Source organism: Phymastichus coffea, unplaced genomic scaffold (assembly GCF_024137745.1).
Source record: "Phymastichus coffea isolate CEN01 unplaced genomic scaffold, Cenicafe_Pcof_1.1 PCOF00005, whole genome shotgun sequence".
In the NCBI taxonomy this organism is placed as follows: domain Eukaryota; kingdom Metazoa; phylum Arthropoda; class Insecta; order Hymenoptera; family Eulophidae; genus Phymastichus; species Phymastichus coffea.
The window spans coordinates 6,931,610-6,958,701 of NW_026706816.1; the positions used below are offsets into that span (position 1 = coordinate 6,931,610).

A 27,092-nucleotide genomic window follows, 5' to 3' on the forward strand; every position below is an offset into this window, starting at 1 on the left:
TCAACTAATAATTTGTATATCCGAAGGACTTGATTTCAACTTTCATGTGATAATATTATGAAAACTCGATGTCCTATAATATGATATGATAATGGTTTGATAATGATATGATATGATTATGATAATAAGTTATTTATAAGAGATTCCTGTCATTTGAATCTTTTAATAAAAATAGTAACTCATCTTTGAAATTCTGAAAAAACTGAGCACAGTCTAGTGAGTGGTTTCAGCTTCAACTGAAAATGAAACATAGATTATTGAAAACTTATATTCAGGGTGCATGAGAGAAAAACATAATATTTCCCTTTTGATTTATAAGTTTTTCGATTTAATATGAGATTTTAGATTACTACATATTTACGATTAATCCTACAAACTAAAAATGAATTCACTTCAGAAGCTTAGCAGATTTTTCTAATTTACGTATTGTATTTTGTATCTGCTGTATTGGTTTTTAAATAAATGTTGAATTAATGAATGTTAAATTTTGTTGTTAATATTTTAAAATAATATAAAATTTTATGAAACTATGAATTAGTGTTTTATCTTTTAACTAGATTTTATTTTTTGAACTAGTATTTTATCCTTATGTCACTTTCATTTTTTTAATCATAATTATGAAAAGATAGACGATAAATGAGATAAATATTTATCATATAATATAAAGATTAAATATTTTGAAATAATAAAAACCACTTTCAGTATCATAGAAAAATAGCAATGAAAAAGTATTCAATAAAATTTAGCTAATTCTATAACTCGCTAAAAAATACATGTACATGATTTTATGCCATCACGAAGTAACGTGCTTTAATTGTTCTTCTTGTTTTTTAACTGCAACCGCCGCTTCAACTAAAATATGTAGACATTCAAATTTCTTTATATCATTGTCTAGGGAAGTAGAAGATTTTCCATGATCAATGGTTTTAATTTCTTTTTGCTCTTGAATATTGTAAATACCACGTGGTAGGTCACTGTTATATGGTTCATTCTTTTCTAGTTCTCTAGCAAAAGACTTTTGTATAAGCACAAGTGACGATTTCCTGAAACAAATTAATTTAACATAAAAACATTATGTAATTTACACTAGATGTAGCTATTTATTTTTAATTTATCCATTAACCCATTAAAATCTAAGCCAAGATATCCTCAAATTAACTATAGCAACCATGCAACCATGGCGTATCTGAAAAAAATTACCTATGGTTTTACTTTTGATATTTGCAATTGTTCATAAAAAATATGTAAACAAATTACCAAAAATTTATTTATTTAAAATAATGAATAGAGGAAATCGATTCCATGGGAAAAAATTTGTAAAGAAATTACCAAAAATTTATTTATTCAAAATAATGATTAGAGAAAATCGATTCCATGGGAAAAAATACGAAAAAAACCTTTGTAACACTTTCTTGTCATAGTTTAATTAGTTAGTGTTATATCGTTATAAACCATTTCATTTTATACAAATGATTCGAAACCCTTCGTATCTCAAACAAAATTTAACCAAGATAGTCATAAACTAACTATTGCATCTATGGAATAGCTAATAAATATTACCCATGTTTTTTCTATTGTTATTTGCTATTGTTTATAAAAATTTATTTTTTTACTTTTTACTATAAGCTTATTTATTTACTTTTTGTTTATAAAAAGTTATTGAAATAACTGTTCACAAAAAATTACAAATATGAAATTTTGAAAATTCTTCAAAATTTTCGGAAAATGAAATCATTTTTTCAACAGAAATATCTCCGGTTCTGTTCGTCTTAGGATAAAAATTCTGAAAGCAAATTAAAAGTGAGTAAGAATACTTTCTGTGATATGCAGTTTTTTACATGTATCACTTAGGGCTTATAATTATTTCGTGTTATATTGAAAAATGTAAAAAATAGAAGGTTAACAGCTCCAGAAATTAGAGCAGAATTAAACGAAAACAGAAATATATAAGTATTTTTTGTAACGGGGGCAGTTATCTAAAAAAATGAGAAATTTATTTGAGAACAAACTCCTACGATGCTGAACTAACCGCCGCTCAGTTAAACACGTATGATAGTACGTGTATTCGCCTTTACGTCAGATGATTATGCTTAATTGTCTTCTATCGAACAGAGTTGAACTCACCTTAAGTCACGTGCCTTGTGACACTCGATGAATCTTAGGCGACTTTACGCCCAATCCGCTTAATCCCCTAGATGTAATCGGATTAAAACCTAAGCCTTTTACAATTACTTAAGCTAATGGGAAAATTAAATGACGTAATTGACGAATAAATTTGACTGACTTTAATTAATAAAAAATAACTACAGTCTTTGTTGGGCCAAAAGACTAACGCACGCGAATAGGATTTTACAATGAATAATGTTCGGTGAGAGAGAGAGAGAGAGAGAGAAGATTTGAATTTTAACCGCGAACTAATGCTCGGCGCGAATACAGAAAAAATATCGCTATTACGATTGCTATTACGATCGCTATTACGCTACACGCGATAATGAAGGGAGGTGCACCTACCCTGCGGTGCAATTACGGTGATCAGCCGTAATTGTTGATGATTCTGAATCAACTCCCGCTGCCCTCCAAATTATCAGCTGCGCTGCCTAGATCTGCCTTTATCCGCTGCAATCTGCTGCTACCGTACCGCTGCTTGCTGCTGCAATACCGTCGTTGCACACACGCACGTAATTGTCCCAGTAAAACTTATAATCACTCGGCGAAACAAGGTGCAAAACAAAATCGACGGTATTAACACGTAAACAGCTGAGGCGTAATTGCTTATTCAAATGATCGCGCGCCCCCTCTCTCTCTCTTAATTGTTTTAACTAACGCGCGAGAAGCAGAATCGCGAACGGATCGATTAATTGAATAGACTACCGTTGCATTTAATAAAAATTATTGTTTGGCGGCTATATACAGCTGGTCAACTCCGTCGAGTCACTGCTAAAATCCACTTCTTCATAACATTGACCATAAAAAACTAAAACGTTTATATTATTGAGTTTGAACTCTAAGATACATTTGTAAATTATATTTTCAAGAGTAAGTAAGAAGTTGCCATATAATAATGTATACTTGAAATATCAAATAATAATTGTCTGTGACTTACTAGTAGTGATTGAAATAGTCTTATATTTACATCAACAATCAATTCTGAAACCTTTGAAAATTAATCAATCGAAGTCGAGCTGCGAGGATAACAACCCTCGGTGACTTGCGATAAAAAGTAAGTGGATTTTAAAGACAGTATGGAAATTTAATTATCACGCAATGAACAGAGTCTGATTCAAATCAGTTCAATATTTCGGTGTGTCCTTTAAATTTCTTTAATTTGAGTATTTTCGCATCTATCTAGGAAAGGCCACACAGCGCCACAACAAAAACTTAGCTGAGGTTCTAGGCTCTAATATTATAATAATTAAAAGAGATAGTCTAAGGCTACTTTTTCTCATAAGAGAAATGATCTTGTGAGTTGAGCTATCATGTAGCAAGGCTGACCTTTGAATAATGAATCTCAGGAAATAGCTAAGACCTAATTTCATGAGTACAGTGCTCGCGCTGCTAAGATCGGTAGGATTCCCTTTTTGCCGCAGCGACGAGCGAATTTATAATTGGCTAGCCTCTATAACGCTATTTTCGCCAACTTGCACAAACTTTAAACAAGTTTTATCGCGCATGCGAAGTGAAAAGTTTGTGATTTAGAAAATTGAGTTGAAAATGCTGAATTGTATGATATAAATTATTTCTTATGGAAAAATCGCCTCACAAAGTTATATACGACTAAAGTTAATTAAATGAATAACTTAAAATCTACATTAAAATTAGTAGAATTTTTTACACCAAAATATAATTTATGATACACGGAACATTATCCAAAATCAAAATTAACAATCGGAATTCAAATAATAATTAAATAATGAATTCGCAAATTGTTTCTTTTGCTATTATAAAATCAACAATCATATAACAATCGTTTTCAATAATTTTATAAGTATGTACAATTAGATCGCTACCTGACAACTTCATTTTAAATATTTAAATAAATTATAAATTTTTTATTTATTGATAACTCTGTTAAGAAATCAGTTATCAAAGTGTCGAATTCTTGCTTCTCTTTCTTAAGATGCTAATTTTGTTGTATCGTATTCCAATTCGTATCGTATTTGTTTTGTGACGGTAAATTCGGCACGCGAGCAGACAGAACGCGCGCGATTGAAAATGAACAAGTGAGGGACTAACCATCATTACGTTCGCCCGTGGTTACGACGCCAGCTACCGATACGCGAGCCGCCAAGACCGATATCGACAATAAAAGTGTCCGAACCAGAGACCGATACCAGTGACCGCTGCTATCGAGTTGTCCGGAGTGCTGACCTGAGCCAGCAGAAGCGGTGCCATTACCTGTGAAGCCGAACGTCGGCGTGCGACGTGTTTCGCCATCGAGGGCGAAACCACGTGTGCCCGTGTTCGCTGCCCGCGAGCAGGAAAAATCAGACTTTTCCTGCAGTGAGCGTGCGAACCATACTTTTCGCCTCCGTACGTCTGCTAAATAAAGGTAAGCTGGCCAGCTTAATTTCGCGGTCGCGATTCGAATATTACTCAACTAATCACTCGAAGCGAAACGTGCATGTAATAGCTCTACGGACAAAGAGCAACGAGCGTCCCGACACTGCATGTTGTTGTCGAGCGAGCGCCGATGTAAACATAAACACGCGGGCCGATTCTAATGTAGCATTTAAAAGATAATAAAGAGTTTTCGTACATGATATTAACAAGTAATTTCGAAGCGTTCTCTTTGTATTCGTAGTTAGTGGTTGACTGACACCTGTTTCCCCCTTGCTCTCCGACTTCCCTGTTTGATATAGGTGATTACGAACGTATTTACGCGATCGCCTCAATAAAATTAATCAAATGGTAAGCAACCCCGTTACAGTTTATTGTAAATTTGTTCGTGATATTTTCTTGTAAATTAAATTATGCTAAGTATTATCTAATAAATCATTATAATAAGTTTAAATTCGAAATTAGAACATTGAAGTTGATTGAAAAAATGCTTTTGTTCATTTTAAAAGCTTGCAATTGTCGATTTTGTATAATAAAAAATAAGTTTCTCATGCCTGTGACATTATGCCCATTATATGGTCTTGATTTTGATCAAGTCACCTAATACATCTAAGCGAATATGTAAAATCGCATCTTAGATTATATAGCGCTTTTTTTCAATTTCGAATATGTAGCGGGTTACCATTGCGCAGTGAAAAGCGAAAGAAAAGAACAGATCAGACTAGATCGTTACAGAACACTAATGTGGGCATATAAATATTAAAGTTAGACTTTTGAAGTTAGGAAAATTATTTTGTAGGCTGATGAATCAAAATTCGATCTTCAATAGTAAACAAAATGTGTACATTCGACGTATAGGTCAAATTCTCATGACCTTACCTTTGACCTTGGAGGTCATGTACTACTGAGGACAGTAGATAATTTTCATCGGAGAATCGAATTATGCATTCAAGGAGATGGAAATGTTTTTGAACAGTTACTGTAACAATTGACTAATTTAGTAAATAAATATAATAAATGTTATTTTGGTAAATAAATAATCACAATTATTTATTTACCAATTTGATTTTTGCCTATATTTGAGGTTATGTGGCACCACAACATTATCTATACGAGGTCTGTCCGGAAAGTATCGGGCCTACCTTTATATTTTCGTGCTAGCGTTATTCTTTATCATCTGGTGGGTGGCATCCTTCAAAGTAATCCCCACTTGATTGAATAACACGGTTCCATCGATGTTTCCACTTTTCAAAACAGTCCTGGAACTCACTTTTAGGGATAGCCTTAAGTACACTCGTCGCATTGTTTTCAGCCGTTGTTTTGTCATCGAATTGGTGTTCTTTGAGTGGTTTTCTTAGTTTTGGAAACAGCCAAAAGCCACAAGGGGTTGGGCTATGTCGGGACTGTATGGAGGTTGTCGAAGCAATGCGATATTGTGTTTGATTAAAAGCTGCTGCACAAGATTGGATGAATGCACTGGCGCATTATCGTGATGGAGAAGCCAGTCACCACTTTCCCAAAAGTGCGGCCGTTTCCTTCTTACTGCATCACGCAAACGTTTCAAAAGTATTCTTTATTGATTGTCTGACCTGTTGGTACATATTTGTGATGTACAACACCTTCACAATCGAAAAAAATAATCAACATTGACTTAACATTGCTCCGACTTTGACGTGCTTTTGTTGGTCTTGGCGATTCAAAATGCTTCCACTGTGAAGATTGTTGTTTTGTTTCAGGATCATAACCATAAACCCATGATTCATCACCTGTAATAACTTTTCTAAGCACATTATCGTCATTATTGACCATTTCCAGATTGTCCAGAGCGATTTCTAAGCGAATGTTCTTCTGCTCTGCTGTGAGCAATTTTGGGATGAATTTCGCACACACGCGTTTCATTCCTAAATTTTCGGTTAAAATTTCTGAAATGATAGTTTTTGGTATCCCAAGGTCTTCTTCTAGTTCTCGCACAGTCATAGGACGATCTTGTTCGATTGGAACTCGCACCCGCTCAATATTATCTGCGGTTTCTGTCGTCGAAGGTCGGCCGGAACGAGAATCACTATCGACAGAAGTGCGACCAGCCTCGAACCGTTTATATCACTCTTTTATTCGTGTTTTGCTCACATACTCGCTTCCGAAGGCCTTTTGCATCATTTCAATAGTTTCCGAACTAGTTTTTCCGAGTTGAAAGCAAAATTTGATGCAAATTCGTTGATCTTGTTTTTCAGTCATTTTTGACAATATCAAAATCCGATGAACGCGAAAAAGGCACTGTAAACAAAGACACGCTGCGCATGAACTATATGTCCGGCAGGTGTCAGTAAGTAACCAATAAACCAAACGACATCTTAAAGAGCCTAGCCCTTTCAAATGCCGTTGAGTTTGCTCAAATAGCATTTTTTTTCTTTGAGATAATGCATTTAAAATTTTTACGATTTCATGAATATTGTACCTTTCAAAACATATGGCTTTGAACGTTTTGACGCCGAATTTTATGTCAAGCAATTTCAATCAACTACTGTTCTATCAGAAAATTAAGATATATACAAAAGATAGGCTAACCCATCTTTAACCTAAATTACATCATCCCCACAAACCTTTACAATTCTTATAAACTACCCCTACTAAGTCCCCAAGTTAACCCAACGTACCCTGAGTAGACCGATTTTAAACAATTGTTTTTCTACAAGAAAATTAGAATCTCAACCACAGATAAGCTAACCCATTTTAACCATGATATACCTCATCTCCGCAAACCCTTACAATCCTTATAAACCACCCCTACCTGAGGAGGGGTATAACAGAGACAATGTCAATGAGATATTCATTTTATTACAGAAAAGCAGTTAATCAAACTCGCTTTACCAAGGGTTAGGTGGGTTAGCCTGCTTAGGAGTTGGTCGGGGTAGTTTATAAGAGTTGTAAAGGTTTGTGGGGATTATGTAATTTAGGTTAAAGATGGGTTAGCCTATCTATTGTATATATCTTAATTTTCTGGTACAACAGTAGTTGATTGAAGTCGCTTGACACAAAATTCGACGTCGAAACGTTCAAAGCCATATGTTCTGAGAGGTATAATATTCATGAAATCGTAAAAATTTAAAATGCATTATCTCAAAGAAAAAGTATGCTACTTGAGCAAACTCAACGGCATTTGAAAGGGCTAGGCTGCTTCTTTAAGATGTCGTTTGTAGTTTTTGTGTATAGGTAATGTTGTAGTGCCACATAACCTCAAATATAGGCAAAAATCGCCATTTTCGCACTTTTAGGTTTGGTATCTCAAAATTCTGACGTGCTGAAGAAATTCTGAGGTCGAATTCAGTTTCAGCGCCAAAAATTCTTCCGGGAACCATGGGTGGTTTGCTTGTGCAAAAATCTTGTCGGACTGTGTAATCAATCAAATTGTTTCTTAAATATAATTTTCATCAGAAGTGTACACTATAACGAGTGCGTTATCACTCGTTATGTCTCTCTCTCCCCTACATAACAATAAATATATCATTTGATTACATAATTTATCCCATTATCATGTGACCCTACTTTCAGCAGCCAAGAGCAGGCAAGTGGGACAGAGAGCGCGAGCTAAGAAGCCCGCGAGGAAGAAAGGGAGAGAGAGAGAGCTACGCGCCCTGCGCGCGTCATTGGCCAATCACGCATCGCGACATTCCGCGGCACGCGCGAGGGCGCGAGAAAGCGCCGACCGGCCGAAAAGCCGGCAGAACAGAGAGCGACCTTCCGAGCGAGCGCACGTGCCTGCCTCGGTCGGAGAGGACCTCGCCGACGCACAACCGATCGCCTCGCGACCACGCCGTCACGCTCTCCCCACGACCAAAACCGAGCTTGTGCTTGCACGTGCGTGTGTGGACGGTGACCGTGACGTGTTACCGCGGACCAGCTTTTGCTGCCCGCTTCCTGCCAGCTTTTACTGCCGCCGATCTAGCCAAGGCCACCGAGCAACGCTTCGACCTGTAAGTGCTAGCTCGTACCTTTCTCTCTCTTGTGCTCGCTGAATGCTTCTCTCTCTCTCTCTCTCTCTCTCTCTCTCTCGCTTGCGCTGCGCTGCGCCTTTGTATTCTACTACTATTCGCTCATTAAAGCTTGTACTATTTAACGCGACGACTTTCGTTCAAGCTAAAACCTAGCCCTCAGCCTTTCCCACGTACTCCCTTTGCACGCCGCAGGGAACTTTCGTGCCCTCAGCCCGGTCGTATCCACGACGCCGCCGCGGACCCATCGGCCTTGACGCCGAGTAAGCGGCAGAAACTGCGCTATCGGGCCGGGCTTCGCACAGCCCTCAAGGAGCCCGCAACTCGCTGCTCGTCGCCGAAAGATTATTCGCACGCCCTCCCTCTTCCTTGTTTAACGGGGAAATCGCGAAGGCGCATACAAATCCCCGTTATAACACTACAAAATAAGTGTGGGAAAATTTCTAACATGGGGGTCACGGAATTTCTAATCCACGCCACACGTATCCATACACGTCTTCACCAACTGCATTCTTACTGCCACGCGTTCAGAGATTTCGGTGTGAACCCAGACTCACCGACGTGTGAGTAACAATTGACGTGCAGGACAGCAGCCAGATCGTCACAATAACTGAACGAGTGAGTACCACCATTTCCTTGTCTTGGTACGTCGATTGTGATCATACGCTTGTGCCAATCCTTTTTATTTTGATGTGTCATATACAAGCTACACATCCTCGACTCTCTGTTGCTCTCTCTCTCATTCACCTTTTGATTACGTCGGCTGCTGGTACGTTGAATACTTATACGATTGTATATAAAGGATATTGACATAATTTATATAAATGATATTGATTATATGAAGGTAGAGAGAGACATAACGAGTTTAGAAATGAACTCGTTATATATTATAGTTTCTCTATTATTCAACCAGGTATTTCTTTTTTTCATGTACAACCCTTTCACACCCGTAGATCAAAACTAATAAGGTGCATGAATTACTTTTCATCGTTATTACGCAAACACACATTTCGTAGCTAAAGAACAATCTGGTCTGAATGATAGAAAATAGTTTTCGTTACAGTAGTTTTTTCGTAGTACAGAATAAACACTCGGCTGAGAAGTTATCGATGCACACTAATATCAACAAGCATTCGCATTTGTTGATCACGCGACAAGTAACGAGAAAAAGAAAAAAAGAAAGAGAACAAAAAATACGTTGTTTTAATTTAATCGTACAACAGCTTACTGATATCGTTCACAGAAAGGGAAAATAGGCGTCTTTCTACCTTTTTCCTGGTACAGGTGCTGCAGACAACCATGCCACTGATGACTGCACAAGAGTGAAGGTGGTATTGATTATTCTAAAAGTAATTCTCATTAATTATTCCAAAAGTATTCTATACCGTTACATTTTCTCCTCCCTGTTTTACAGTAAGCGTAAGACATTCCTTTAAAAACCTTATATCGTGGTTAAAATGGGTTAGTTTATCTGTGGTTGTGATTCTAATTTTCATATAGAAAAGCAATTGATTAAACTCGTTCTACCCAGGGTTAGGTAGGTTAGCCACCATTAATCTATGGTATATATCTTAATTTTCTTGTAGAACAGTAACTGATTGAAGTCACTTGACACAAAATTCGATGTCGAAACGTTCAAAGTCGTATGTTCTGAAAGGTACAATATTCATGAAATCGAAAAATTTAAAAATGCAATATCTCAAAGAAAAAATAAGCTATTTGAGCAAACTCAACGGCAATCGAAAGGGATAGACTGCTTCTTTATGTTTGTAGTTTTTTGTGTATAGATAATGTCGTAGTGCTACATAACCTCAAATATAGACAAAAATCGCCATTTTCGCACTTTTAGGTTTGGTATCTTAAAATTTTGACGTGCTCAAGAAATTCTGAGGCCGTATTCGATTGCAGCGCTAAAAATTCTTCGAGAAACCATGTACGGATTGCTTGTGCAAAAAATGGAGGTATTTTTGTAGGAGTGTGTTATTTAAGAAAAGTTTAATTTTCTTGTTAGTCTTCTTTTTCAGAGTCGATTGATATGAATTCATTTTTCAGTTCAAACTTTGTAACGAAGAAATACGACTGATAACATGGAGGGTTATACCCGTGGCCGTCCATATAATTTTTTTAAAAAGGAATGGATTCGGGAGACGTGAACGCTTAGATGGCTAAATAAAATACCAGAGGTGTATATTAATCGTGTGTAAAACTAATGCTAGGACAGTGATTGGTAATAGGCGAATGACGATATCACTCAGTTAAATGAAAATCTTTAATTACAAAAAAAGAAAAAGAAAAGTATTAAAATAGAGGGGATTAAAGCAGCGACGATAATCTGTTTAATCGCGTTGATAGGATTACCAGCAATATGCTCGGTAATCTTTTCTTTCTTTGTCTGACGAACACACGACTGACGGCTTGTCAGTCACAAACACATGAACGCGATATTCGAACACACGCAAAAAGAGAGAGAAAGAGAAAGAAAAACATGGGCACCGACCTTCGCGACCAGGTGATCACCTCCTGGGTGCTGCTCTTCCTGCTGTTCTCACTATCGCTACCACTGTTACTATCAGTTGATGTTCTTGCTGCTCGCATCCAGTTGCTGGCCGTTGCCACTCTCTGTCCACAGATAGGTCGCACGCACCCTCTGCATGGATTCTCATCGGAATTCTCATACGCCCAGATCATCAGATGTGAGTCCGTAAACGTACAAATAAAAAATCTGACGAGGTCTCGCCCAAAAACGGAACTCAAAAACTCGTCGAAAAATTGGCGGCGCGCCCTATCCGTTTGTCTAGCTCGAACTCAATCCCCAATTCTCTCTCTCATCGACTCTTTAATCTCGATCCCACGTTCACCATCTCTCTTCATTTGCAGCTATAATCAATCATTCCATTGCCGCATCTCGAATAGAGAAAATCGGCATGACAGAGCATATTTACATTTTCGAGCTACTAAATGAATTGGGTTCATTGAACAAACCGTGATTATCTATTATGTATAATCTAATTTTTGGACCAAATATTGGAATATTTAGTTGAAAATATTACAAATCTTAGCTGTATATTATACCTATTCATTCTTCAATTGTGTAATTATCTAATAAAATACGTATTAAACCAATACGTAATGAGATTAGAGTTTGCTGTCTCTACCTCAAGAAATTTTGTTTTCGTTTTCTCTGTTCACATGTATCAATTCCGATGAGTTTGCTCATTTATATATATTTGAAATTTATATAAATTCTCAATTTTACTCGGAATAATAGTCGAACACATAAATACTTACGTAATAATTATTTCGTTGGGGTTGTTAATAATTTATATTTCATGTTTTTACTCGAATATTTGAAATTCTATCGGTAAGTGGAAACCAACAATACCACAGATTCTCCTCACTACTATTACCATATTGTTTCTAACTTATTGAAATTTCAATTGTCTCGATTTAACCTGAGACATCTACTCCTTTCTCTCCTCTTTGCTCTTGAATGGTAAACGTGGAAATCTAGAGTCCTTTTTGAAAATCTTACTCTTATGACTCATTAATATGATCTTGGCTCATATAAATAAGTCATATAAATGAGTCATATAAATGGCTATTCATATGGCTCAATTTTCTGTTTCAGATAATCACTCCTTAGTTTCTAGTTGACTTCTTAACTATAACTCATTACACTCCTCACTCTTACTATCCTCCCTAGTTGCTAAACTGTGATAGCTGCTTCCACCTCATATTTACTTATTTAATACATTAGTTTAATTCCTTTTAACCGTAAATTAAAAACTCTAATTTTACTCTTTTGTTTGTTTTGCGTAGGTTAGAAATATTATTAAGTTTAGTCGACGTATTATTAAGAACACACGGATGGGTACAAAATTACATGATAAAATTCATTGTCGAAGGGATAACAATTTGTAAATTTCAGGGAGTTTATTTAAACACATTTATGATTTTTGATTTGGTATCAATTATTTAATTAACAAGAATTTTTCATTTGATTATCCCAATCCACATGTAACAGAGAATTTTAGTTATGCGTTTATATAATTTGTGATCATTTATTAACGCAGAAGACTAAAATAGCTAATTAATGTACGAGGTGTGTTCAAAAAGTAACGAGAATTTTTAAATTTCGCGGGTTTGGAGAGTCCGCTTGTATAAAATTTTTTTTTATTATGTTGGTACACATGCCCCTGAAGTACGATAAAATTTTCAGCAATATTCATTGCTTACTTTTTAAGTAGCAGCCGCTAACGTTAGACGTGTTTTTCGAGCTCGGCGATTTTCGTTTGTGAAAAAAAATGGATCAAAGAATTTGTATTAAATTTTGCGTAAAAAATTAAATAAAGTGTAGTAAAGTTTGTCAAATGTTAACAAAGGCATATAGTGAGTCTGCTATGAGTAAAGCAAGGATTTATGAGTGGTATAAGCGTTTCCAAGATGGCCACGAAAACGTTGAAGATGACGAACGACCCGGACGCCCAAGCACATCAACAACCGATGAAAACGTGAAAAAAGTGAAAGAAATGGTTATGAACGATCGCCGAATCACAATCAGAGAAGTCGCTGATGATGTTGGCATATCAGTTGGCTCATGCCATCAAATTTTTTCGAATGTTTTGGGTATGAAACGTGTGGTAGCAAAATTCGTTCCAAAATTGTTGAATTTCGAACAAAAACAACGGCGAATGGAAGTTGCTCAGGAGTCGCTAAATGAAGTCAATAACGATGCAGAACTACTAAAACGTGTTATAACAGGTGACGAAACATGGGTTTACGGATATGATGTCGAAACTAAGGCTCAATCGTCCCAGTGGAGGCATTCTGGATCGCCAAGACCGAAAAAGGCTCGACAAGTGCGGTCGAATGTGAAGGTTATGCTCACTATGTTCTTCGATTTTAATGGCATAGTGCATTATGAATTCTTGCCACAAGGTCAAACAATCAATAAGCAGTACTACCTACAAGTTCAACGTCGTTTGCGTGAAGCAATTCGAAAAAAACGCCCGGATTTGTGGCAAAACAATTCATGACTTTTGCACCACGATAATGCGCCTGCTCACACTTCATTGCTTGTTCGTGAATTTTTGGCCAAAAACGAAACTGTAACGATGCCTCAGCCTCCATATTCGCCAGATATGGCTCCATGTGACTTTTTTCTATTTCCAAAAATAAAGAGAACATTAAAAGGCCGTCGTTTTACAAGCATAGATGACATTAAAAGCGAATCGCTGAAAGAGCTAAAAGCTATTACAAAGATCGAGTTTCAAAAGTGTTTCGAGGATTGGAAAAAGCGTTGGCATAAGTGTATTGTATCCGAAGGGGACTACTTTGAAAGCGACAACATTAATGTAGATGAATAAATAAATATTTTTTTCATAAAACGAAAATTCTCGTTATTTTTTGAACACACCTCGTATGTTCCGAGCTCTCTTCTATCCTTCCACAGAATCTGCACTCACTTTCTTTATACCCTTTCGCCCGTTCTCTGCTTATGTTCCCACATCTTATTCTCGCCCATTGTTCTTTTATCCATCCCGGAGTCTTCTTGTCCCTCCAATAAGCCTCTTCCTCCACCGTCTCTTTCAATTTTTTATAAAGTTCGTTATATGTTAACCCGTCTATTTTGCCCCACAGGCTTTGTAGTTCTTGTTCTGCTTTTCTTTCTAACCCACTCTCTAATTTACCATTTATTTTTTCTACTTCTTTTTTGTCCCGTGTCATTTTTTAAATTTCCCCATTCCCTACCCCTTCGAACACTATTAGCACCCTCTTTCTCCATTTTGTCGGGTTCTTAATTAGTATGTTCCTTACTTCCTCCGCCAAACAAATTTTTGGCCATCTCCCTTCTTCCGTTTTTTCTATCTCAACTAAATACTCCATTGCCCTCCTTGCTGTCTGCAACTCCATCGACGTCCTACCTCCTTCAATGGCAACTATATAATTTGGCATGTTATTATTTAATCCCATGGCCATTTTTATAAACTTCCTTTGTACCTTCTCTAGAGTTTCCCATTTCTGCCACCTCCAATTCTCTACTCCATACAAACATCCCGCTTTTATTATACTGTCCATCAGATATAGCCTTTTCCTTAGATTTTCTATTTTTGCCCTTTTTAAAATATCCCACACCGCACTAATAGCCCTACTTGTTTTCTCTGTTATTTTATTTATATGTGTCGTATTTTCATTTTTTTGAGTAAACCAATACCCCAAGTACTTTAATTCCCTAACTACCTTCACCTTTTTGCCTTTGTATAAAAAGATTTTCTCTTTACCTATTTTTCCTTCACAACAAATCATTATCTTAGTTTTCTCTATATTAACTTCCATTCCTATTCTCTCACTGTAAATTTCCGTTTCTTTTAACATTTCTCTCATTCCTTCCTCGTTATCCGCCACGATTACAATGTCGTCCGCGAACTTTAAGCTATAGAATTTTTTCCCTCCCACTACCTTTCCTTCTATTTCTTTCTTTTCCCAAATATCAGCCATATCATCCATGAACAAACAAAATAGGTTAGGACTTAATGGGCACGCCTGCCTTACCCCCTGATGCGTCTCGAAACTCACTGATAGCCCCTCCCTAGTTATCACTTCATTCTTTGTTGATTTGTAAATTGTTTTTATCATTTGCAACATTTTCCCCTTTATCCCCTTCTTTTTTTGTTTTCCCAACATTTTATCTCTGTCTATTCTGTTGAATGCGTTTTTGAAATCAATGAATCCTAAGTACAATTTCCCTCCTTTCCTTTTTAGTTTATTGCCTATAATCGAGTTCAATACAAAAATGTGCTCCCTCGTCCCTCTTTTTCCTCTAAATTCTGCTTGACTTTCCCTAAATACCTTTCTGTTCTCTGCCCAATCACTGATTCTTTTGGCCATTATTTTCGCCGTTAGTTTATAGCTCACATCTAGTAGTGATACCCCCCTATAATTTTTAGCCCCCTCCTCCTCACCGTTTTTGAATATTAGGTAAATTCTTGCTATTTCCCATCTCGCTAAAATCTCGCTCCTGTCCCATAACACAGCTCCACAAAAAAAAATGAAAGTATTTTCCCCGATATCTGACTGTATGTTCTTTATGTTTTTGAGGTCGCTGAATCCGAATCCGGGGTCCGTTTGACTCCATCACGTCAGGGTTAAGGGCATTTGAAGGTCAAATTGCGAATCGACCCGTTAAAAAATTTAAAAAAAATTCATAATATATTTTTGGGATTCCTGATTCCAGTTCCAATCTTTTTTGAACCTCAACATGTCAGAATCAAGGTCAAACGGAGGTCAAATCATTCAAATCGGATGATACAATATTTTTGACTCCAGATTCTGAAAGAGCGGAAAATTTTACGTCCGAATACGTAGTAACTTTTTTTTTAAACCGACTTCTGTAGGTCGCGTTGCGGTTATCCAAAATAAGACTTAGATATCTATTTTTGGAATCTGTTGGCAGCGGTTTTTTCCATGTGTTTGCATCCAGGACACCTCCCCGTGGTGACGGCGGGCAACGGAGTTGTCTCGCTATCCGGCAAAGTTCCTGGGTCATGATACTCATACCGTCATGGCAAACACACCGGAAAAACTTACGATGCAGGGGGTCGGAACCCCAGTATCGGCGGCTGGTCAGGGTGAGAAAGCGGGCCCGCAGGCGTCGTCATCATGCGACCGTAGCTTTGTTAAGGTGGCTAACTTGGCCTTACCAAAGTATAAAGCTACAAGTATAGCCAGAACCTCTAGACATGAGCATGACAACCCGGAAAAACCAAATTATTTTTGTTACGTTTGTGCTGCATATGCACCACCATATAGCCGGAAAAATATCACTCGTGCTGTGCGTACTGCATACAGTTATTGTTTTTCATCAGAAATATTGAATCAAGATGAGAATTGGGTTCCACATGTCGTTTGTCTGCGCTGTCATAAAATGTTGCTGACATGTTATATGAAAAAGGACCTTTCAAAGTTGGACTACTCTGTATCAGTGACATGAAATATGCCAGAAGCAAAACAAGACTGTTTCTTCTGCAATACCATTACTCACGGATACAATAGGAAAAATAAATCAAAAATCAAATATATTTTTACCGATAAAGTAATTCCAGCTGTTTTGATTTCAAAAAATAGTGGTAATGCCAAGAATCCTGTTGTAGACGTCCTGGCCAATGAAGAAATAGGTACCGAAGAAGTACAAACAGAGGAAAGTGACAGCGAGATAGAGACAGACAAAGGAAGTGAAAGTGACGAAAACCAGGATGAAAGGAATAAGGAGCCTGAAAAATTTACGCAGAATGAATTGAGTAACTTAGGAAGAGAGTTAGGACTTTCAAAGGAAGCTCATGAACTTTTGGCTTCAAGGCTGAAACAAAAGAATCTTTTGGAAGAAGGTGTAAAGATTTCAATTTATAGGAACAGAGACCAAGAGTTTCGACGTTTCTTTACTAAAGATGATACAGTAGGATTGGTGTATTGCAATGATATCAACGGACTTATAAATAGTTTCAAAGTTAATGTCTACAAGCCGAATGAGTGGAGACTGTTTATAGATTCTTCTATTCGCAGTTTGAAAGTGATATTGCTCCACAATACGAATGTACTGGCTCCAATACCCATAGCTCACTCTACACTTCTCAAAGAATCTTACCAAAATATGAAAATTGTTTTAGAAAAAATCAATTACAAAGAACATCAATGGAGAATCTGTGGTGACCTCAAAATCATTGGAATTCTTCTTGGGATGCAGAGCGGGAATAGTAAATACCCTTGCTTCTTGTGCCTTTTTGACAGCAGGGATCGTCAAAATCACTACATCAAAAAGGAATGGCCAACGAGAAATTCTCTGCAGCCTGGATCGTCCAACGTCATTCAGCCGGCTCTTGTAGATACATTAAAAATTTTAATTCCTCCACTGCATCTCAAACTTGGTTTCATGAAGCAATTTGTCAGAGCTCTAGATAAAGATGGAGATTGCTTTAGATATATAGTGAAAAAAATGCCCAAACTCAGTGAAGCCAAGCTAAAGGCAGGCATTTTTGATGATCCACAATCCGAACGCTCTTCAATGATCCCAATTTTACATCTCAAATGACAAATTTAGAGAAAGCGGCATGGACTAGCTTCCATGCAGTTTCTAAGTATTTTTTTGGGAACAATAAAAGTCCGAATTATAAAAAACTAGTAGGTGTTATGATTGAAAACTATAAGAATTTAGGATGTAATATGAGCATCAAATTGCATTTTGTAGACTCTCATCTCGATTTCTTTCCAGAAAAATTAGGTGATTTCAGTGAAGAGCATGGAGAGAGATGTCATCAAGACATGAAAGATATGGAAAAGCGCTATCAAGGAACATGGGGTATAAATATGATGGCAGACTACTGCTTGAATTTAAAACGAGATATAGAAACAGTTCCAGTAACACCTAAAAGAAAACCATTACGTAGATCGTTTGAACAAAAGCAAGTCCGTTATCACAAACGGACATTAAATTAAACGGACATTACGATGTAGTAAAAAGGACTAGCTTCGTGATCAGTGACTCAAAAAACATGAAGATCAACTGTCTAAAGAACCAGAATTCTAATCTGCGTTCAATGTTCCGGCCAAAACTAGATATCCAAGTCTTATTTTGGATAACCGCAACGCGACCTACAGAAGTCGGTTTAAAAAAAAAGTTACTACGTATTCGGACGTAAAATTTTCCGCTCTTTCAGAATCTGGAGTCAAAAATATTGTATCATCCGATTTGAATGATTTGACCTCCGTTTGACCTTGATTCTGACATGTTGAGGTTCAAAAAAGATTGGATTTGGAATCAGGAATCCCAAAAATATATTATGAATTTTTTTTAAATTTTTTAACGGGTCGATTCGCAATTTGACCTTCAAATGCCCTTAACCCTGACATGATGGCGTCAAACGTACCCCGGATTCGGATTCAGCGACCTCAAAAACATTAAGAACATACAGTCAGATATCGGGGAAAATACTTTCATTTTTTTTTGTGGAGCTGTGTAATTCATTGAAAATTTCTATTATTGTTTCTATCCAATTATCCGATAGTCCCTTTATGAATTTAATGGAGAGTCCGTCCTGGCTCGCTGCTTTACCATTTTTCATTTGTTTCAAGGCATCTCTACATTCTTTCTCACTTATCCTCTTATTTAACCTGTCCTCAACCTCCTCCTCCTCTGATCCCTCATTCATTTCTCCCTCCTGGTTCGCGCTTCCTCTCTCATTCTCGCTCCTCCTCTCGTTCATGCTTCTCTCCCTGATCAGGTTCCTCGTCCCTTCCCCTGTTGTTCCTAGTAAATTCTTAAAGTGTTCGGCCCATTCCTCTTTTTTAATTGTTTTCCCCATTCTGCTTCTCTTTGGCCTTTCTTTATTTACTATCCTCCAAAATTCTCGCAAGTCCCTGCTCGCTGCCATGATTTCGATCTTTTTTCCGTTTTCCTTTCTTATTTTTCTCGCTATCATCTCTTTTAGTTTGTTTTTCCCTCTTTTCCATAACTCTCTATTTTCTACCGTTCTGTCTGCTCTCCATGCATTCAACTCTTCCCATACTTTCTTTTTTTGCCTCCTTATTTCACCATCCTTGTTTCTACTCAACCTCCCTCCCTCCCTTCCGCTACGTTTCATTTTCAATTTATCAGCTGATATCTTTATATTCATTACCAAATTATTCCATTTCTCCTGCGGTGATTTGCCCCTCATTTCTTCTATCCTCCATTTTTTCCCCATTGCAACCTCATATTCCTCTGCCTTATCTTTCTTCCATATAAGTTTTTCTCTAGCCTACCCTTCCCCTTCCTTCTCCCTTTATTCATTTTTACCCAACTCGACAATTACTGGTAGGTGGTCAGATTCTATCCTTGATACTATTTCTATCCCTGTCACTATCTTTGTTATCCCAATTCCTCCTTCTGTTATCAAATCTAGGACCGATGCACCCGTATCCCCAATAAAAGTAATTCTCCCCTTTTCGTCTCCTTTGCTACATCCGTTTTTTATTTCCGCGTTACAATATTTCAAACTTTGTATTAATTTTAATCCCTCCCGCGTCGTTTTTTTATCCTTCGAATTCCTCCTAGTGTCCCTGTTTAGCTGTTCGCTTCCCACCTTTACATTGAAGTCTCCAGCTATAATAAATTTCTTCCCTTCAACTAAACTCATCTCTATTACCTCTTTCAATTTGCTGCCCATTCTGCTCGTTTTCGCGTTGTTATAAATTGTTATAACATCATTTTTTTTTTCTCCATCCATATATTCCTTATTATTATTCCGTATTCCCATTCTTCTATCTCCGCGTTTTTACCTATCTCTCTCCTAATTCCTATTATAACCCCCCCCCCCCTCCCACTAGCTCTCCCCCTCGTTTTCTCTTTGATTGCTGCCTTCATTTCCCATCTATATTTTTTGTTCAGTTTTTTAATTAAATTTATTTCTTTCTTTTTTGATACCCATATCTCCTGTAATAAAATAATGTCAAACTTGTTTAAAAAATCTTTGCATTTTAATATATTTTTACTCCCTGCTACATTCCATGATACGCATTTATAACCTGTCCTTCTATGTTCGCCGGTCCCTCTGCTCGTCGTTGTTTCTCTTCTTACCCCTTCTGTTGATATGTCCTGGATCTTCCAATTGACACTTTCTTGTTCCTCAACTGTTGCTTCTTCACTCGTTCTGAAACCTATCGTAGAAATGTTCCGTGTTTGCTCGCCGTGGTGTCCCTCTTCATTCTCGCTGCTTCTCTTCTTGTCTTCTGCCCTGAAAAAAAATTCTCTGTTTTGCCTCTACGAGACCTCCTTTTCTCTTGTCCCATAAGCTTATTTTTCCGTTGATTTTTATTTTTAAGTAGCCCACTTGCACTTGTTTTTGTTTTTTCCTTTCTTGCTCTGCTACCAGCCCAATCCATTTTTGTACTTCTATCTCTCTGCATGTTCTATCTTCTTCCAAGCTTATTCCTGTTTTTTCAAAAATCTGCTCTTGTTCTATAAACGCCATTTTTTCTCTGAAATTTTCAAATGTCAAAAGTATTCCTCCTCTCATTGGCCGGATCCTTCTTATTCCGAACTGTCTTCTTGTCACTCCCATTATTATTTCTTCTGCTTCTTACTTCCATCTTCTTCCCGACGTCCTCACTCCTCTGATAAACACATTGTTCTTCCTATCTCTCCTCTCTCTCACCTTGAACTCGTATTCTGAGTTTTTTATCGCATCTGGTTTATTTCTTTCCAGTTCTTTCTCTCCCTCTACGTCGTTCTTGTCCACGCTCGCTTGTTGGTCTTCGTCTGCTCGCTGTACCGCTTCCTCTTCTTAACTTTCGCTGCTTTTGTCTTCTGCTCTTTTATTTATCTGCTCTCCTTCCTCCCTCCTACACTTGTTACATCTAACCGTTTTTTCTGTTTCCTCTTCTATCCTCTCTTTTTCTCCTACTTGTTTTATCAATTCTGACAATTTTCTATCTAACTTCTCTACTGCTACTCTTATCGCTTCTTTCGTCATTTCTACTGTTTGCGCATCGATTCTTCTTTGCTCTTCCATCTCCTCCATTCTAACCTGTAATTTCTCAAATAGCTCTCCTACTCTGTTTCTCTCTTTTTCTCTTGCGTCCGTGCTCTTGTCTGTGTTTATGTCCGTCTCTCGTTCTTCTACTTTCCTTGCCTCCTTTTCTTCCTTATCGGACTCCCCTTCTTTACCGTTCAGTTCCTGTGCGCCTTTTACCTCTTGTTGCTTCCGTATTCTCTCACCTTTGTCTTTCTTCGGGTTTTCTTCTTGTTTTTCTTCAACATCCTTCACATTCCTCGTTTCATCTTGATTAATTTCCTTTGTTACCTCTTCGTCGACGTCTTTTGTTTCCTCCAGCTGCTCAATTATTTTGCTGCGATTTTTTTCAACTTTACCGCACGTCCCCTCATCTAATTTCCTCGGTGGTGTGTGTACTAATTTAACACTTTTTGCGAATCCTATTTCCTTGTTTTCTTCTTCCTTTTGCCTGAACTTTCTTATATCTTTTTCTCCAACATTTTCCTTCTTCTCATTTTCTCCTTTCTTTGGTCTGCCCCGTCACTTTTTTGTCCACTCTTGCTCTCCGCTCTTCGTCTCATCCTTCCTGCTCATTACCACCATAACCGCACTTTTGCTGCTCTTCTTACTTTCACTCATTTTCTTCTTGCATGCCCTTATCTTTCACTTTTTTATCCCTTCTTCGTAGCTTACCTTTATACTCGATCTGTTAGTCCACTTTTCAATTGATTATTCTCTCTTTTATTTTTAATATCACTAACTTTATTGCTGTTCTACACCACACACGTCTTTCCCGTCTGAGCTCTTGACCGGAAGTCCCGTTTTGTAAGTATATATTTTTTCCATGTAAGCTTCCTATCTAGATGTATACATAAATATTAGAAATTGTTGCTTTGCGAAATGTACTTGGCGTTAAGTCTAATAGGTGGACAAGTGTCTTTTCGAAACGTAAACGTCGGATGTATTTATTTACTTTTATTTATTATTATACCTCACGAGTTGAGCCAATTTTGTAGATTGTTATCTATGTAATTTTGTATTAATTCAGATGCTATTGTTGCTTCTGGGTATAATGAGATTTATCACTTGTTTATTATGCTGTTATGATGTTTGGAAATTTGGGAAATCAGTGGTAAATAGCAAGTACAGTGTTGGCCTTAGTACGCTACTCTGCCGAAATTTTGTTTTCATTAGCTGTTGTTTTGATACCTTTTGATTTATTTTGACTTAAAATACTCTATTTTGTAAGCAGATTGAAGTAATTCAGAGTGGCTCTTTAGAAAACATCTTTTTCATTTATGTAGAAGTTCTTTATGCGATACTTTATCAAATGCATGTGCGACATCAAGGTATATACCGTTATAATATTACTTTTCTTCGATAGATTTCCTTGCAGCATCTAGCACTTTGTTTACTTGTTCAATCTTGGAGTGGTTATACTGTTACGTCTTACGACGCATCCTTTTTGTAACAACTGCACACTCGTGAAATTCAAAGCTTCTAAAACTATTCGCACGTCAGCAGAAAGCTGACGAAATGCGAGGTAAATGACACTCCGAAATAAAGTTGTTACACCTTGCGACACATTCTCTTTTGTAACAAATGCATATTCAGGAAATTCAAAACTGCTAAAGTATTCACACGTCAGCAGAAAGCTGACAAAACGCAAAACAAATAGCACTCCGAAATAAAGCCACCGAGCACAAGAATGTATATTCAGCAAAAAACAAAATGTCACAATTCAATACTGACCTGAAAATTAACATATAAAAAGCAATGAACATCATTACGAGTCAGTTGATCAGTAGTCAGTCAGTCAATAAGTACCTGTAAGACTCAACTCCGTACACACTGGTCCGACAATTGGTGATCATTTTACATAATAAACTCACGACTGTTACAAAGTAATATCGTGCAAGTATTATTCAACAACCTATCCTATTCAATTCAACAAGCAGTTAGAGCCTGCTACATTTTATCAACAATTAAAAGCTACAATTATCAAGGTAGTACAATCATCAGACATACATTTCCACACATATTTATAAGTGAGACATATCCGACCACTAGTCAACATATTGGAACGTCTCATTCATTAGCTATTCGTAGTTGATGCACGAGACGTAACAATTGGTTCCGGTACGAAAAATACATTCGATTGAGATAAAGGAAATTATTTTTATACATATTAAAACTTAGTTCTTATTAATGAATTAACGCATCAAACATAAAAGAAAGAGTTCGAAAACCGCGGATATACGAGTAGGCGTCGTATTACAGAAGTAAGCAGCACACGTCACTTTCTTTCATAGTAACCGAATTTCAAAATTGCAATTTTGCAAAATTATGAAACTAAGACAACAGCAGAAACAAGTGACCGAGAAATAATTTTCAGCCAGTAGGTCAAATACCATACGTAGATAGAATTTCCTTTTTTCTTTTCTTTTTCCCCTTTTATTTTTGTCATCTCAATAAGAAATTGTGTTTCCATATACTTCTACCATAATTTTTTGCTAACAATAATTTACCTTATTTTATATATTTTTCCTACTTCATCTATTTTGATTTTGTCGAATTCCCTTTGTTTATCCCGTTTATTACGAAAGTACAATAAATGAGCAAGAAGTCCAGCACAACGAAGGACACATCATCCATAATTAGGAAACTTACGCGATCACAAATCGACAAGAATCCAAAATTAGAAGATCTTTTAGAAAAAGGACTGGATGAGATAGCTTTCAAAAAGAGTAACAAGCTACAAAGATCGCCTATTAAGACCAAGACCCAAGAAGAAATCGTAAGAAAAGAGAAAAACACAGGAGCAATAAAGAAAATCATACCAACAGTTGACCAATTAGTTGATTTAACAGAAAAACAAACAAATAAAACCGACTACACTGATTCAGACAAATATTCACTATTAAACCAGACGTTTGACACGTTTGACTCAGAAAAACACGATAGATATTCAGACATTGGAGGATTTTTAGGTGAACAAAGCCTAATATTAGGGACACCAAAAGATATATTATTCAGCATAAACACAAACGAAGAATCTGTCTACACAAAATACTCATTACCAAAAAACTCTGACGAACCTATTAACCAACAACAGAACATCGAAAATTCAAAAAAAGACATTAGAAAAACAAACAAAACACAATACATAAACGAAAAGGAGAGTGAAAGAAACACTCAGCAAATTCAAAGACAAATTCAAGAAAACCAACGTATCACAAGTCCAGCAACAAACCCAATAAACATGGCAAATTCACACCCAATCAAATTATCACTTAAAGAATTGGTAAATTATGTTCCGGACTTCGATGGCAAAAATATGCCACCCGCAAAGTACATCAGAAGATTACGACGAGTAAAAAATTTAGTAGAAGACCAAGATGAACATAATGTAGTAGAACTATTGAAAGTGAGAATGAAGGGAGAGGCAGAAGAAGCTTTAGGAAACAGCTGTGTAGAAACAATAGACGAATTAATTACAGCAATACGAAGTCTATACCCCATTCAAGAAGACATACACGAACTGCGTGCTAGGATACGAAAAATAACACAAGGAACTACAGAATCAATTATCCAATACACAAATAGATTATGTCAATTGGTATTAGAAATAAAAGAAATATATAAAATACAAGAAACAAATGAAATAGCCAGGAAGAATTTCTACGAAGAATTAGATGCGGACGCAGCAAAATGTTTCAAAAAAGGAATGCGAACGGAAATAAAATACGAACTGGGTAATGAGACAACATTACAAGAAATATCCAAAAAAGCCATAGAAATTGAAAATGACATAAATATTAGAAAAACAACAGATAGTATAACAATTAATAACACATATGCAGAATACAATGATTATTATAGACCTGAATTACCAAAAAAAATCATGATATGTCAAATTTGCCATGACCCCCAACACGAAGCACTATTTTGCCATTCTGCAGCATGCGTCTATTGTAAGGGATCAGATCACTTTTCTAATAAATGTAAAAATTCATTAGACAAAATCAATTTGATATGCAAATACTGCAGCCAAAAAGGACACTCAATAAGCGCTTGCCCCCTGAATAAACGAAGAAATATCCATTGCCAATACTGTCAAGAATTAGGACATGAGGTAGGTCAATGCCCCTACATTGCCGACTACATAAAATGCTGGAAATGTGGAGAAACAGGACATGAAGCCATTAAGTGTAAAAACAAGATCACACAAAAGGTAAATAAATGCGATATTTGTGACGAAGGAAGTCATTCAACGCAAGAATGCCCTGAGGTCTTTTGTAAAAAATGCAATAAAAAAGGTCACTCTATCAAATTTTGCACAACAGGTAAAAATAGATCACCTTATAGAATATGCACCCTATGCCAAGAACAGGGACACGAAGAACAAGATTGTGAAGAAGCGCGAATATATTTCACAGAACAAAGAAATAAATCAAGTTACAAATGCCGATTATGTGATCAATTAGGTCACACAGCAAAGTACTGCAGAAAAATCGCGAATACACAACAATCTGCAAACCCTCAGCAAAATCAGCAAAACTATAACACTTACAATAGAAACCACAACAACGGATACAGAAACAATTTTAACAATGATCAAAGAAAAAAATTCTGCGCTTATTGCAAAAATATAGGTCACATAGCAAGTGAATGTAGGAAATTACAAGCACTAAAAAATTATCCAACTCAAAATATTTCAATCACATGCGAAGGTTGCAACGAAACTGGACATGACATAGATAACTGTGAAAAAATTAAAAGATTACAAGAAGAAAGAATATTTTGCAGAATCTGTAAAGGTGTCGGTCATACAACAGAACAATGTCGCAAACATGGGACAAACTCGGAAAACTCTGGAGCTCCTTTGGGAAGGAACGCCTAAAGAATGAGCAGACAATAAAAACGTTCCAGGACAAAACACTCACTCTCCCAACACAAACAAAACATCACATAGATACATACAGCAAATTCAAAGAAAATATAAAGGAAATAGAGAGTACCATGCTACAGACAGATATAGCTAAAAATAGCACTGATATTAACCAACAAATTACAAATGACTGTACCAAAATATACATTATTAAACTAAAAAACCTGCTCAAGTACATAGAAATAGCCGAACCAAATTCGAATAATAAACAGCAACTACTAGTAGACAGTGGAGCACAACTAAATATTATCAAAAATAGCAGCATTCCACAAAAGCAGTTAAACAGAAATGAACAAATATCTATATCAGGAATCACAGAAGACGCAATAAGAACAATAGGTTCAACACAAATGTATATTGCAGATGAACCATTTGATTTCCATGTAGCACCGGATAACTTCTCTATTCCTTACGATGGAATAATAGGAATAAATGCCTTATCCAAACACAAATTAAGATTAGACAGAGGATACTTGGAAATAAATAATCAAAAAGTGCCATTAAAAGAAATCACTAGCAGAAATCAAACAAACACATTTACAATACAAACCTCAAAAGAAATTAATGAACATCATGACACATGGAAACCCATAGCATTTGATAAAAGATACATAGTAAGCAAAAATGATATTGAAATAAATACGATTACACACAGCAAAGAAGTATCAATACATAAAGATGTAATTCCAATCCTAAATATAATAAGCGACATACAAGAAGAAACGAAAAATAGTACGAATGATCAAATATATGGGAATCCAGAAACAAAAATATCTCAACCTAACTATAACTCAAGCGTAACACAATTTATTGGAAACATTAATAAAGTCCTGGAAGACGAATCCAATGAAACCAAGGAGAACTATACTATTAATGATTATTCAAATTTTTGCGACACATTGAGAGATAACGTTGCAGGAGAGATCGATAGAAAATATGACAAAATGACGAACCTTCACATTATAAATGATATAGAAAATAACTTCAAAAACATCAATGAAAAATTCACACCTAAAGAAACTAATTTAAAACCAGCACATATATTTACAACTACGCACAACGAAATTACAC

The 27,092-nt window shown here is 36.4% G+C and overlaps 1 protein-coding gene across 2 annotated transcripts in view; it reads right to left on the reverse strand.

Moving 5' to 3' along the window:
- Positions 1–435: 435 nt before the first annotated feature.
- LOC131667646 (homeobox protein 4-like) overlaps positions 436–27,092 on the reverse strand; it is a 227,798-nt gene continuing 201,141 nt past the window's right edge. The window contains exon 4 of one of the 2 annotated variants that reach the window (XM_058941223.1): positions 436–1,043. In XM_058941223.1, coding sequence (XP_058797206.1) covers positions 794–1,043 — 250 coding nt within the window. In that variant the 3' untranslated portion in view covers positions 436–793. The remainder of the gene's footprint in view (positions 1,044–27,092) is intronic. The other variant, XM_058941214.1, reaches the window with a different exon arrangement.